Source organism: Ursus maritimus, unplaced genomic scaffold, assembly GCF_017311325.1.
Source record: "Ursus maritimus isolate PB19 unplaced genomic scaffold, ASM1731132v1 scaffold_8, whole genome shotgun sequence".
Lineage (NCBI taxonomy): Eukaryota > Metazoa > Chordata > Mammalia > Carnivora > Ursidae > Ursus > Ursus maritimus.
Window position 1 is genome coordinate 68,873,741 of NW_024426996.1, and position 15,871 is coordinate 68,889,611.

Consider the following 15,871-nt stretch of genomic DNA (forward strand, 5'->3'; position numbering starts at 1 on the left):
CACACCAGCATATGATGTTTTCTGTGTTTCAGACTTAAACCATTCTAGTAGGTGTGTGGTGGTAGCTCATCTTAATTTTCAGTTTTCTAATGGGATATGCTATTGAGCATCTTGTCCTAAACTTTTTGCTATCTGCATATTTTCTTGGGTGGGGTGTTCAGACCATTTTTGGTACTTGGATAATGATGATAGATAATGACAGAATGAGGAAATACTTCTGTTTTTATTTTCTGGAACAAGAAACCATTGTAGAGAAACCATCTGGTTTGGAGCTTTCTGTTTTAGAAGGTTATTAATTGTTGATTTAATTTTTTAAAAGATTTTATTTATTTGTCAGAGAAAGAGAAAAAGAGCACACAAGTAGGGGGAGCCGCAGGGAGAGGGAGAAGCAGGCTCCTGCTGAGCAAGGAGCCCAGTGCAGGACTCAATCCCAGGACCCTGGGATCATGACCTGAGCCAAAGGCAGACGCTTAACCAACTGAGCCACCCACGTGTCCCTGATTGAATTTCTTTAATAGATATAGTCCTGTTGAGATTATCTATTATTCCTTTTGTGAGATTTGGTAGATAGTGTCTTTCAAGGAGTTTGTCCATTTCATCTGAGGTTACCAAATTGTGGGCAACTAATATTATTCATAATATTTTTTATTATCTTTTTATTATTTATATACCCAACAGTGATGGCCCATCTTTAATTTCTGATATTTTCTCTTTTTTTACTTGGTTAGGCTGGATAAAGATTTATCAATTTTATTGATATTTTCAAAGAATCAGCTAATGCTAATTTTTAAAAAGGCATAGAATATAAACTAAAAGAATATATTGTAAAATGTTAATCATTATCTCTGGATGATGGGATTATAAATAGGTTTTTTTCTGCTTTGTAGTTTTCAGTATGGTTAATATGTAGTTTTATAATGAAAAATTATTTTTCAGTAACATTGCCCACTTTCAGTATCTTACTTCAAAATCAACATAGTTATAACCACTTTTTCATGACCTTCATGAGAAATCTAGTTCAGTATTCTCTTTTTTCACTTTTCATTGGGCTTTGTCTTTGGGAACTTTAAATTTATTTCTTACGGTTAAAGGGTACTAAAGAGAATAAAAATGCTCAAAGGAAGTATGATTATCTAAAAGAAAATGAAAGTAACACCTATTGAACTTGTTAGGTCTTCTGCGTATGTTCTTATTTAATTTTTACTACGCCTTAAGATGTAATTATTATCCTCATTTTAACAGATGAGGAAGTTGAAGCCCAGAGAAAGTAACTTGCCAAAGGCCACATCTAGTATTTGGAAAGATATCACAGTACCAAGGCTCTCTAATTTCAAAGTCTGTTATCTTTCCAAGACATATTAGGTAAAATGATTGGAACCAGACTTTGACCTGAATATATATCCGTGGTGAAAAGGTTGATCTTTTGTTAGTCATTTACTGTTAGTTTTTTCCTTTCTTTTCTTTTCTTTTCTTTTCTTTTCTTTTCTTTTCTTTTTTATTTTTTAAAGATTTTATTTATTCATTTGACAGAGAGAGAGCACAAGCAAGGGGAGTGGCAGGCAGAGGGAGAGGGAGAAGCACGCTCCCTGCTGGCCAGGGAGCCTGATGGGGGGCTCGATCCCTGGGCCCTGGGATCATGATCTGAGCTGAAGGCCGATGCTTAACCGACTGAGCCAGCCAGGCACCCTACTATTAGTTTGCATTATGACATTGCCTTTTATTAATAAGGTACATAATTTGACCCTTTTGAGCCTATACAACTTCATGGTTAAAATTGCAAAATGAAAGACAACTTATTTCAGGGATATCTGATTTATTGTCATATTTTGTTTGAGAAATAAAATAAATCTGTTCTGTTATAGTATTTACTTAACTTTTATGACATGAAAAGATAACCTGGACAGAGAAATCTGGCCTAGAATTGATTTTTCAAAATTTGTTTTCCAATAAATAAAATAATGTATCTCACCATCATTTATTGGACTCAAAATCAAAAGTTCTGTAGAAAGAGTAGTTATTAAACATTGGTAAGTAAAGTTGTAGATTTTTTTACCCAGCATAATTTAATGGCATTTTATAATTGTTGATTATTCAGTGCCATTTATTTAACCACATAGGCATTTGTTTTAATTAACGTTTTGTTGAAGAACTTCTAAAATAACTAAAATAAATGAGGTAATCTCAGCATGCCCAATTTTATCTTACAACTGGTAATTGTTTTAATTATTGCAAAGTTGTTGTTCCTCTGTTCAACATATTTATCAATAAAACTTCATGAAACCTTACAGTGATTTTTCAAAAATACCTCTTCTTCAGGACTACCAGCTATTTTTAAAAAATTCTAATGCTAGATTCCTTTCATATCTTTTATTCATGAAGCCATAATAAAAAAGCAGTAAGATTTCCTTGATCTATCAAAATCATTATGCTTAGCATATGAGTCAAGGTTTTGTGCAGTAATACTGCCTAACAAATAGCTCTGAAATCTGTTGCATCCTTATGGGTGACCTGAGTACTGAACTTCAGAGATCACTTCTGATGACTGCAGGTCCCAGTCTGAAGGAATAATGGCTATGTGGGGCAAGTTCTTTTCATGTTGGATGGTCAAAACTCAAGAGAACTGGGGCAACTTGCCATACCTTTTAAAGCCTCAGCTTGGATGGAATATATACTGTCACTTTTCCCACATTCATTCTACTGATAAAAAGCTCTACCTTCCTAGTAAGAGGCATTGCACAATTCCACATTCAAGAGCGCAAATGTGTTATTCTATTATAATGATAGGCCAAAGGGCTGAAGAAAATTATAAACCTACACAAGTACAATTCTGGGTTTTTAATTGTATAGATTGCTTAAACTTTTTGATTTATCAGGTCATTTGCAAAAAGTGATCAATTTTCTTAAACTGGTATATTAAAGTTATCTATCTTCTGCAAAATAACCATATTAAATACACTTGTGATTGTGCAGGATTTAAAAAATAATGACTGATGATCCTGCTTTGTTAGTAACTAGCCTTTGCATGGTGTTTTATAGTTTCTAAAATATTTTCACATTTTTTCATTTGATCCACAAATAAGTTAGGTGATGGGATCTTTATTTTACAGATATGGAAATTAAAACAAAAACTTTATAACTTGATAAGGTTACAACTAGTAAGTTCTATTCCAGATGGAGACTTTAAATCCAATTATCTTTTCGTTACCCTATACTGGATCTCATGCTCCCATTTCCTACCATTTCTAAGTTTGGATAAATATTAGGAATATTTCTAGACCACTACCAAAACCAAAGGATTTTGTCTTTATACTCGAACAGGTTACATTATCTTCTATTCTTATTTTTATATCTCAGTTGATGCAAGAATTTCTTGGGGGCTGATCCTAACTGGTATTTATTTATTACCATTCCAAAAAAGGTAAGCTTATTTTCTGTGTAGTTTAACAGAAACACGTATTCAATTTATTTATTTCAAAAGTATGAGAGAAAATTACTGTGCTGTACCAGTGCTTTTCAAATTAATACCCGTGTAACTGCCTCAGGTGATAAATGCTTCATATATTGGAGGTTCTATATAGGAATTTATTTGGGAAAGGAAATTGAGGGGAGTTTGAAAAATCACTATCTGTACCAAGTATAGTTAGGGTGGCAGTGTTGTTATAGCATCATAAAATTTCTTCATCATAAAATGTTTGTTTTGCACAAACTTTCTAATATATAACAATAGTTGAATTATATGAAACATCTTTTGAAAAAAAATTCATGTTTTGTATTGAATAATGTAGCTTGTTTACCTGCCTTTTACTCGAACTCTTGCAACAACACCTTTAAACAATGTAATAAAAATCTGATCTGACTTCTAAGCTATGGATTTCCACTTTTTTTTTTTTTAACAGCATTTCATTTTCTCAAATCTGTGGGCTTTTCTGGTGCTCTACTCCATTTCTCTGCTTTATGTTGCTTTCATGATGTGTAAAATTTATTTTTCCCCATACCTCCCTGTTTGGATTTCTTTCATAGTGAAAATTAAAAATCAGTAGGTAATGATAAATTCAATCTTTTAGAAGGTTAGATGATACTTAAAACCCTATTGTTAGAAAATCAATTTCTAACCAGCTCATTGTTCTTGCTACTTTGTCCCACAATAGTGCAAAATTACTCTCCTTACAGCCTTCTCTGTTTCTTTCTAGATGTCATCACTTTAATTTTAAAGTTAGGCCTTCTCCCCTTACTATTAGTAGTTAGTTTTTTTAAATGAGCCGTTGCTGTGGAGAGTGGTAATTTTATTTGTTTTAATAAAGTTAGTGTATTTAATGAATATTTTTCCCTCTTTTAAAGACTGTGAACCAGAAGAGCTGACTGACTGGTCTATGGATGAAAAATGTTCATTTTGTAACCTACAGAGAGAAGCAGTCAGTGTAAGTTTTAGTGCTATGAAATTATTTCTAAACTAATCGCACAATTGTAACACAATTTTTTTAACTTAATTTGTTCTGAAAATTGGTGACTTACAGTGGAAATTTAAATACTTGATTTTGGTAATGAGAAGAATATTTTAAAGTCTTATGTTAGAAGTCTTAACATTTAGCTTAACTTGCAGGTGAAATCACAAAACACTCATCTTTTTTGCTTATTTCACATTTCTTCCTTATAGCTCCCTGACTCATCAGGTTCAGTTTAGATCTGTTTTGTATTTAGTTAGACAGTGGTGAGCTTGGAGGCCTACCTTGGTTTGAACACCACCCTATAGTCTTGATTTCTTAGGAATCTATAGTTGGAGGATAATGTGGTACTACTTTTTAGCCTTTTAATTTCGTGAAGTCTTTTGGATATCAGAATTATTTCCTGTGTAAATGATTAAATAGTGTCTACTATAAACAGGGCATAAACTAGACAAGCAGCATCTTCTTGTATGGCGGGAAGTCCTAATTCTTTACTATTGTGAAAAAGGCTGAGAAGAAATGGGAACTTCAGAATCCGTACCCATTTTGGTCAGATTAGTGGGTAAACATTCCTACTTTGTTGTTAAAACTCTCATTACTGGCATGCTATATAATGAATTTATTCAGCAGTGTATTTTCTCTATACCCTCCCCCCCTTTTTTGGCTATAGTTTGCTAAGAAATAAAGCTAATGTGGTATCAGAGCCAAATTTCTTTTCTCCTGACTCCTGTTCCAAATTTTATGTTCTCTCTATATAATTTGTTAAATAGAACAAATGAGCATTTAGAGAATATTTTTTTTGCTATTTTTAATGGAATCACATGTATAATTAAAACTGATTTTTTTATGTTGCTTTCTTATAATTTTAGGATTGTATACCATCTCTTGATTCTTCACAGTCAACACCATCGGAGGAACTATCATCTCAGGGCCAGTCCAACACTGAAAAGATTGAATGCCAAGCAGAAAATTACCTAAATGCACTCTTTCGAAAGAAAGGTAATATTGGCATAACTTGTCACTTAAAATTAGCAGTAGAGATCTAGAATGTTTGTATTTTTCTCACACACAAGTTTTTTTATATGCCAGTCTTTATTCCATTTTTTATAAATTTTTTATCTTTAGTTTTTCTTCATATTTTTAGGAACATTAGGATTCTCAGTTACTGTAGTACTAGTCTTCTATTAGCCATTCCTTTCACCACTCTTTTCTCAGATGTCTCCCTGACTTTATCACACATTTTCCTCATCTACTGTAGGCAGACAGGAAATTTTTTTTATGCTTCTGGTCTTCCTTATTTTGTTGCTGTTCTCAAGACTTCAAAAGTTCTTTCATGTTCAGTAAGTGATAGATATACTACAAAGCTGTCTTTAGAAATGTAATAGTTAAGGGGCGCCTGGGTGGCACAGCGGTTAAGCAGCTGCCTTCGGCTCAGGGCGTGATCCTGGCGTTGTGGGATCGAGCCCCACATCAGGCTCCTCTGCTATGAGCCTGCTTCTTCCTCTCCCACTCCCCCTGCTTGTGTTCCCTCTCTCGCTGGCTGTCTCTATCTCTGTCGAATAAATAAATAAAATCTTTTAAAAAAAAAAAGAAATGTAATAGTTTTAATCATTTATCAGCCAGGTTGGAGTATATTTGCTGGCTTGGGGTTTCAGTAGTTCTTTGGTAGCTTGAGTATGCTTACTTAACATTAAATGTCAAATGCTCTTTTTTGCTTCCTGTCTGTTGAAACTATTTAAATCAAACAAGGCTTGTTTCACTTGTTTCCTTACTTGATACGCATGTAATCAGAGAGAAGTAGTTTTTACATCTTAGTTACTTGAGAAAAATTTAGAAATTTGCAACCTTCCATTTTTTGTTCTTGGCAATTTCTGCAGTAGTAGAGTGTGTTAACTTTTACCACATAGATCCTTGGAGTGAGTCGTGGTGTAGGGGGAATGCAGGTTGGGAGGAGTTCTCATTCTGCCTCCCACTTTCCAGAGATTGAGAAAAACATTACTGTAGTTCATCTAGGTATTGACCCTGCTTTACTCCTCTTTGAAATTAAGTTAGTATTAGATATTTTTCTATTAAATTGATAACTTTCAGATTTTAATCAATAATGTTGAAAATCATCTTCACCTTTGAGCAAGGAGGCTTTTGTTTAGTCCTCAGTGTTCTGAGTTCTTTTATATGTTGAAATATAATAATCCTCTGATTAGAAAAATCATTACATTAAAAAACATAAAGTTAAGGGGTGCTTGGGTGGCTCAGTCAGTTAAGTGTCCGACTCTTGAGTTCAGCTCAGGTTATGATCTAAGGTTATGAGACAGAGCCCTTTGTCAGGCTCAGTGGGGAGTCAGCTTGAGATTTTCTCTCTCTCTGCCCCGCCCCCCACACATGTGTGTGTTCTCTCTCTCAAATAAATCTTAAAAATAAAAAATAAAAAACCCCTAAACTGAAGAACTATATATATATATTTTTTAAGTGCAGGAGACTGAAAATCTTTTCCTGTGTATTACTAAAGTGCTTAGTGTTGAGAAATTGGCATTTGTCTTGAAAAAACAAGTTCTTTTTTTAGAATTTTTAAAAAATACTAATTTATTTGAGAGAGAGGGAGAGAGTGCAAGTGGGGGAAAAGGGCAGAGGGAGAGGAAAAGGGAGAATCTTAAGTGGACTCCACGTTTAGCACACAGCCTGTTGGGGGGCTCAGTCTCACCACCCTGAGATCATGACCTGAGCCGAGATCAAGAGTCCGATGCTTAACCAACTGAACCAACCAGGCACCCCTAGAAATTTTTTATCTGAACCAATATTAAAAATATTTTACATGCTTTCTTTAAAATTTTATAACATTAATTTAGAAAATTTTATTCTGCCAGTGTGTTTACACTTACAAGAGGAATTATGTTAACAGACTTCTATCACTAAGAGAACTGGAAGAAACATACACATTTATACATGCACACAATAAGTTTCACTCACCTTAGAATTCATTACTCAGTCGCCTTTTCCTTGAGTGATTTATAATGGTAGTAGTAGCTAGAGTTATCAATAATAATGACCTATAATTTTTGATAGTATGGAGTAACCTGTGCTCCATTGCCCTATTAAGAGTAATCAGAAAACACTTGGTACTATTTCAGCTGATTCAAGCATCTGGGTCTTCAAGAGGTCTCCTACCAAAGGTTGGGTGAGTGTTCATGGATATTTAGTGACCTCTCCATTTGGGGATAATCTTGGTTTTCTTCAAGATCTTTGAAGGATTGCAGAATTTTTAAATGAAAGATTCTTACTAGTGTTTTTTGCTCTACTTCGGGTCTTACCTTTGTTAATTCCTTTATTTGTAGTCCAACATGATTTTCCAGATTTAATTAAACAAAAGGACTTTTCTATTCATTTATTTGGTTTTGTTTTCGTTCCTTATTTTTAAATTTTCTTTGAATAAAGTCATTTTAGAGATTTCCAGTATGATTCCACTAGGATAAGGCCAGAAGGTAATAACAGTATCTTTAAGTGATGATAACCCCTTCGTTTGTTTAACTAATTCTACTGTTAATTTTACATGGAAATAAAAGGCATAAACATGTTTTTAAAAATAAACACTTCTGAGTCTTTGGAGTAACAAACAAAATGTTGATAAAGCACATTGTTGGTGAAGCTTTTATTTGATTCCTGAAAAGTTCCCAAATTCACCATTTTCAGGAATTCTGGATATTAGTAACATTATTGTTACTGATATTTACAGATACTGATCTTTTGCTCAGTTTTAGTAACATGTGTATGTTAATCATCTTGCCAAAACATAAAAGAAATCTCTTAATAGCTTTATTGTAGCTTGTTTAATATTTCTCCTAACTATGGTTTTGGGACAATGATCATGATAAATGTAAGCTGCTATTAAGAACCCACTACACAGGATGATGATGATGATTGATGTCATCAGTTCTGATTGAGCATTAAGACTTTTTTATGCCTTAATCGCTTTTAATCCGAAAACAGTGTTAAGAGATAGGTACTGTTGTTATCACTTTAACAGGTAGAGACAATGAAACACAGAGCAGTTAAGTAATGTGTCTTTTAGTTCTGTTACGAACATTTGAGTCCTCAAGAAGTTTTAAAAAAAAGTTGAAAAGTGTTCTGTGTGAGAAGCACCTAGATTCTTTTATGTACTAAGTAGGAAGATCTTCCTATTCTCTACCACTTAGCCACCTAGGATTAGAATTATTTTAATTGAATTAGGCAGACCAGAGAGGACCTATGAGAAATGCTGTATTTCTCATACATTTCCATTCTTCCTTTAAATGAGCTAGAAACAGTTTTAGTGATTAGTTTCCTTATAGAGTTTAATAATAGATTGGAGGAAACTTAAATACTAAACACAGTTTGGCCAATCCCTTGTAATTAGAAGCTAGTCAAAAATACTTTTCGAGGGTTGAAAAAATAGAATGGGAGAGGGTGGTATTTTAGTATAGAGCTGAACTTTTAACTAGTTTTGAATATTCCTGAGAAATTTTTCAGAATTGAATTCCTTCTAGAGGTTAACCTAAAATTCTCTTGAGTATTGAGTAGAATGAAAGCTCCATGATAATAGGCACTTTATTTTGTTAATTGCAGCATCCTCAGTATTTAGAAGTAGTTGTCATAACTGTCTTCGGTAAATATTTCTTGAACATATGAATGATTACTAATAAACTGTCCAGGTATCTTCCAGTTTCTCTGCATACTCTGGTATTAGTACTTACTTGTTTTATTTGGAGAAAGAAATTAAATTAGCATGTACATATAGTTTGCCTTTCCCTGCTTTGTACTTGTTTATTACTGTGTATACTTTGAGTATCAGTCAGTTTGTTTTGAAGTGTGTAGAAACATAGGCTTATAGATATAAAATGCCTTTTCCAAAGTATCCCCATCATATGTAACTAAATTATTTTAATTTTTAGCTTCACATTCTCTGATTACCTGAAGCAGTGTAAGTTACTGGTTTATGATTCAGGAAGATGTCTCATCTTTTATTTTTAAATTAGAGAAGGCTACTTGACTAAATTGGAAAGATTGTATACACATAGTAGTTGAATGAATCGTACTGCTAAATATATGATAAAATGTAATCTTCATCAAAATAAAATACATTTTTCCTGCTTTATCTTTTTTTTTTTTTTTAAAGATTTTATTATTTATTCGACAGAGATAGAGACAGCCAGTGAGAGAGGGAACACAAGCAGGGGGAGTGGGAGAGGAAGAAGCAGGCTCACAGCGGAGGAGCCTGATATGGGGCTCGATCCCACAACGCCAGGATCACGCCCTGAGCCGAAGGCAGACGCTTAACTGCTGTGCCACCCAGGCGCCCCTCCTGCTTTATCTTTTATCCCCACACAATATTTAGCATTCATATAACTCACATTCTGGTTTTTTGGTTTCAAAGAGCTTTCCTGGGGCGCCTGAGTGGCTCAGTCCTTAAGCATCTGCCTTCGGCTCAGGGCGTGATCCCGGCGTTTCGGGATCGAGCCCCGCATCAGGCTCCTCCGCTTGGAGCCTGATTCTTCCTCTCCCACTCCCTCTGCTTTGTTCCCTCTCTCACTGGCTGTCTGTCTCTCAGTCAAAAAAATAAATAAAATCTTTAAAATAAAAAAAAAAAAGCTTTCCTGATATATTTGATGCAGTTAGTTGAAAGCTGCTATTAACCAGCCCTTTCCCCTTAAATTAATTGGTAGCCAGGTTTTATATAGTCTTTCAACCTTCCCTGAACACAGATCCTTTTCCTTTTAAATTCTTAATTTTAAGCTTTATACTATATCAAGAAATAAATATTAATATGGTTCACTAACCAATTGGTTATGACCAATAGATAATAAAGCATTTGATTTCTTAGAAGCAGGAGTGTTGATTTTTTAGATTGCTTTGCTCTAAATGCAAGCATCCTTGAGTGCCTATGTAGATTTGACCTGATTCATTCAGGCCCTGAGTGTTTCTTATACAAATGTGCCTTTATGAGACCATTGTGGGTCACTCATTGAATTTCTCTTATATGGGTGCCTTTTGGAACTCTCAGGAAACTGTACATTAGTGCCATAAATTAATTCACATACTGTTATGGACCACATTCAAAGGTGTTTATGAAAAGATTTTTCTTGTTTTGTCATATACCTGGAAGATTTGAATGAAATTCTAAGAAAATACACTTAAAATTATGACTGGATTTAAAAGATTTTTGCATTTCTGGTAAAACCACCTTTCAACTTGCGTACCATTCCATAACAGGAATTAGAGGCCAACTATCAGGTCACTTACTATCATCTAGATTTTTATCTCCTTTTATCTTTTTTATTCTTGAATTTGAGTCAGCTGTCCTTTTACAAGCACCCGTATTTCTCCTTTGTCTTCTGGAACTTGTGGTCTTTCATCAGCAAAATCTCCTATGTCCTCAGTCTTTTTTCTTCATGTTCCCTTTATTTCTGTAACTCAGATCTACATATTCATAAAAGATGTTTTTGTAGCCCTATCCCTTTCTGTTTTTAATTCCTTGCTTTATGTAATATAGGGTGATACCATTGGCAATCTTTAATATCTTTATAGCTGCTTTCCCATCATTTATTCGTCCTTCTCAAAACCCTGAGCTGCTTTGGAGCACATGACATCAAACTATTCCAACTACATTATCATGCTGTGGACCTCTACCAGCCTTTTCACTGTCTTCCTCCCAAATATTATTCCCATTACAATTCTTAGCGACTTCAAATTCTATGTAGCTGGTCCATTCAACACTCTGGCCTCTCAATAATATGATCTCTTTATTTCCAATGATCTTTCCCTCCATTCCCCTCCAGCCATCTTTCCATGATTATTCCTAGACTTTTGCCACCTCTCAAATCTAATTTCAACCATCTCTTTCTCTGACTATAATTTTATTCCAGTACTTTTACATTTTCCCCCTTTTTTAACCTCATTGCAATTTCCAGTCTATTGATTACACCAATTTTCACTCTTCATTGTCTCTTGGACATGACTTATGACTTACTTCACTTCTCTCCTTTCTCAGCTCAAAATACTGTGCTTAATCACTGTGATCATTTTTCATATAAAATCTTAACTCTATTGCCTTTCTCTTCCTTTGTCATATTTGCTTGTTAGAACCTTATCTTTGTCCAGGTCCTTGTTTATTACACACTTGCCCTGGACCAGCTGAACTTGACTAGGGTAAAACACCCAATTATGCTGACCTTCTGAGTCTCATTTAGTCAATTTCCTCTCTTTCAGGTAGTTACTTTCTATCTTTTTTATCTCTCCAACAACTAAAAATCACCCTTTCTTTTTGTAGCACAATTAACCTTCTAAATATATTATTTACTTATTTCTCTTGTTTATTGTTCATTGTCTTTGTTCTGTTAGAATATAAGCACCACGAGGAGTTAGATTTTGTATTTTTGTTCACTAACATATCTCAAGCACCTGACACACTGTAGATAAACGTTTAGTAAATATTTATCATCTATACTTTTACTGTTTTCACTTCTCAATTCTCCTTTTCTTTTCAACCTGTCCCAGTTAGACTTTCTTTCCTACCACTTCACTGTTTTATCAATTTCATTGGTAATTCCATCTTTTACTATTCAAAGGGAAGTTACCAGTTCTCATCTTACTTAATCTTTTTAGCATCATTTGATAGAGTTGATCACTTCCTTATTTGGATTCTAGGAAATTATATTCTTTTAATTTTTTCCTCTTTTCTCACATATTGCTGCTTTCACATGCTCCTTGCTTGTTCTTATCTTGACTTCTAAATGTTGAATAGCCCCAGGGGTTAGTCCTCAGCTGTCTTCTGTTATGGATATATACCTTAACTTACTTGATGGCCTCATTTTATCCTATGGCATTAATTATCACGTGTGTGCTGATGACGCCTAAATATTATATCTAATCCTAACCTTTCCTCTAGTTTTACCCTCCTATATCTGCCTACTTGATATACTCTTTGTAAGAATATCTAGTAGGTATTTCAGAATGACCTATCTAAAACAAAACACTTGATTTTATTCCCCTGAAATTTTCCCCTGCCCCAGACTTTCCCATCTTAGTAAAATATATCATTCTTGACCCTTGGTCAGCTTCAAAAGCTAGGAGCCTTTCTTGATTCCTCAGTGTCCTTCATACCCACATCTAACCTATCATTAAATTCACTGGCTCTGCCTTCGAAATCTACTCTAAGTCTGGCCATGTTTTGTCATTTCCATTTCTACCACCCTAATCCAAGATGTATCATCTCTGGCGTATACTACTAAAGAGCCTTCTAACTGGTGTCTCTGCTTCTACTTTTCCTTTCCCTTATACAGAAAAGGCAAATTGATGTATCTAAAAGCCTAAAACATGGGACGCCTGGGTGGCTCAGTTGATTAAGCGTCCGACTCTTGATTTCGTCTCAGGTCATGATCTCAGAATTGTGAGACTGAGCCCTGCATTCGGCTCTGTGCTCAGTGTGGGTCTGCTGAAGACTTTCTCTCTCTTTCTCTCCTTCCTTCTCTGGAGACTTCCTCTGCCCCTTGCCCTGCTCCATGCTGTCTCTCTCTCTCTCTCTCTCAAATAAATAAATCAATCTTAAAAAGAACAAAGAAAGCCTAAACCAGATTATTAATTTCTCTGCCCAAAAGCTTCCAGTGACTTTGAATGTCACTTAGAATAAAATATATCAAGGACTCTAGTTGTGCTTCCTTTTTGATCACATTTCTTGTTGCTCATTCTTTTGCACACTCATGGCTTTTTGCTTTTCCTCAAATGTACTAACCTTGTTCCTATCTCAGGGTCTTCATACTTGCTATTACCTCCATCTAGAATCCCGCTTCCGCATGAACATTGCTCACTCCTTCGTATCATCAAACTCCTGGCTCTGACCATCCATGCCGCAACCATCTTATTTATGATAACTCATCTCAGTCATTCTCTTTTCAATTATTCTGCTTTTCTGTTTGTTTGTTTCTCCAGACTTTCTTTTAAAATCTGTTATCTGCTGCTTCTAGAATATAGGAACCAATAAAAGCAGGGATTTTGTCTGTTTTGGTATAGCCCCCTCACCTAGAGTAGTAGCTGGTACAGTTAATGCTCAATAACGTAATGGGGTGCATGTAAATCATTTAGAAAAGGAACGTTTTAAAGATCAAAAACAATGCTTTAAAATCATGATCGTCTATCCACAGTGTTTTAAAATGTGATTCACAGCCATAGTATGTAGACCTTTACAAAATTTTTAGTGAGTCCTTGTAGGTAACAAGAAAGTGCCAATATTCTAAGATGTTCTAGGAATCAGCCAAAAATACTTAAAAAATAAGTGATTCTAAATTCCTCTCAGAATGTTTAGTCATTGAATTATTCTTTCATTGGTTTTGTACAATCCTAATAATGTGAGAACATGATTTAAATTTTGGAGAAGCAGTGGTTCTTCCTTTTATCTTTAATTCTTTAGAAGTTTGTCTAAATTATTTCTTTGTATATTCTCCTTCAGTTGAGAAAATATAGTCTACTAGGTGAGAAGGAAGACCTAATTCTCAGAAGAGGTATAATTCTACTTAGGGTCCTATTTTTTGAATTACCATCTGTCCTTGGATAATATTTCTTCCCTATGCTCTGTCTCTAATATGTCAGATAATTAAACTAGCCTGTATACAAATATATTTTATGTAGTAATCTCCTGTGTGCTATTCAAAACACTTTATAACTAGAGTACTGAATAAGAAAAAACACTTATGTGGAAGTAACAGAAGAACCAATATGCGCTGTATAACTATTGAGGATTAATTCATTATTTTTTAAATCTTTTTATAATATTTTTCTGGTTTCCTCTAGTAACTCATAAACTCACCAACTGTGTCATCACCTGTATGTTCTTTTATAGAATACTACTAATTTAGTTCTTTTTTTCCGCTGAGTATGACTTCCCCAAAGCAAGACCAGCATGTTGGGGTTTATAAAACATATTTCTGGTCCATGATTAGAGAAGTTCATTTATTTAGCAAAGATCCACTAAGCTGCTTTCTACATGCCAGTACCATACCAATTATCAGAAGACCAAAAACATCCCAGTCCTCGTGGACTTTTATATTCTAGTGAGGGGAAGCAAACAATAAATAAGTAAATTATATTTGTGGTTGAATGTGCATGTGTGTGCACACATGCACACATACACACATACCTCTCTGAATCCACAGAAAAAGTAATGGTATTTTTTTAAAAAACAGGAAATAAAAACTACTATAAATGGATGAACTATTTAAGTTCCCTTCACTTGTAATTTTTCAACTCATCTTTGCCTAATGACAAGCATCAAGTTGAAATTCTCAATCATAAATTCTTCACCATGTGTTGTTAGCAGTTCTTTAACATTTTGTCTACTTCATTAAATCTAGCTTCCTTAGCAAAAATGTAAAATTTTTTGCTTTATATTCACCATTTCCCTTAACTTCTGGAAGTTAACAAAAAATATGCTAGTTTCTTTCATACTTCATTCATTGTTTGTTGTGAACTTCTTCTGAAGCGTGATTCACTTAGACTATCTTTTTATCAAATCTCTTTCATAAATCCTACATCCAGAAATGTCAAATGCATCAGCACCCCACATCAGATATATTCATACCAGGTGTGAAAAATAAAAATGTATATCATGTGGGCATCTATCCACTGTTCTACTTGGTCAGAATATAGCCCCCCATAAGGGACCATGAGATGGGAGATAAATGAATTTACTATTTTTTTAATAGCTTCTAGTTTCTACACACTTCTTGTACTTCAGAGCATCTCTGCAAATAGAGTATGATTCTTCTATTCAAAAAGATGTGATTCATAATACATAATGTATGAGATTATAGACCTTAATTGATGTATATACTGTGCCTGTTGGCTATTTAAGAGATTTTAAGGGATAATTTTGGTTCTGCAAAATGATTTTTATCTTTGTCAATTTTAAACATTCTATCATATTCCCTAAAAGTATTGATTTTAGACTATTTTGAATTCTGGAGGCAAAGAGTATCTTAATTTTTTTTTTACCTTTTCAGTTCCTTATAAATACTTAATTGCTTTTTTAATAGTTTTGGTCAAAGACATAAAAAATACAGAAGACACTCTTTAACATGTGATAAATACATTTACTACTTAATTTTCAACAACTAGATTATGCATTTAGGTATAAAATGTTGAAAAAACACTATCTTTTAAAAAAATGCATTTTCATGCATACTGCATTCATGTGTATGATGGAGTAGTATGGCCCAGTTGCCTAACGAGTTTTTAAGATACCATACAGCAAAATGGTTCAGGAGTATTGCCACATGTCTAGGCAAATGCAAGAGGAGCCTCCTCAAAAGATGAAGCAAAAGTAGTTTGCTGGTCAGTTTTCACCTTCTCAGTTGCTATATTTCAGGTGTCTTAATAAGATTTTGCTCTATGAAATAATATGTCTCTAA

At 34.1% G+C, this 15,871-nt stretch overlaps 1 protein-coding gene across 8 annotated transcripts in view; it reads left to right on the top strand.

Annotated features, from left to right (window-relative positions):
* LCORL (ligand dependent nuclear receptor corepressor like) overlaps positions 1 to 15,871 on the top strand; it is a 192,069-nt gene that overhangs the window by 80,661 nt on the left and 95,537 nt on the right. For 7 of the 8 annotated variants that reach the window (XM_040625265.1, XM_040625264.1, XM_040625266.1 and 4 more), the window contains exons 3-4: positions 4,339 to 4,418; positions 5,312 to 5,441. In XM_040625265.1, coding sequence (XP_040481199.1) covers positions 4,339 to 4,418; positions 5,312 to 5,441 — 210 coding nt within the window. Of the gene's footprint in view, positions 1 to 4,338; positions 4,419 to 5,311; positions 5,442 to 7,567; positions 7,615 to 15,871 lie in introns of all 8 variants that reach the window. The other variant, XM_040625270.1, reaches the window with a different exon arrangement.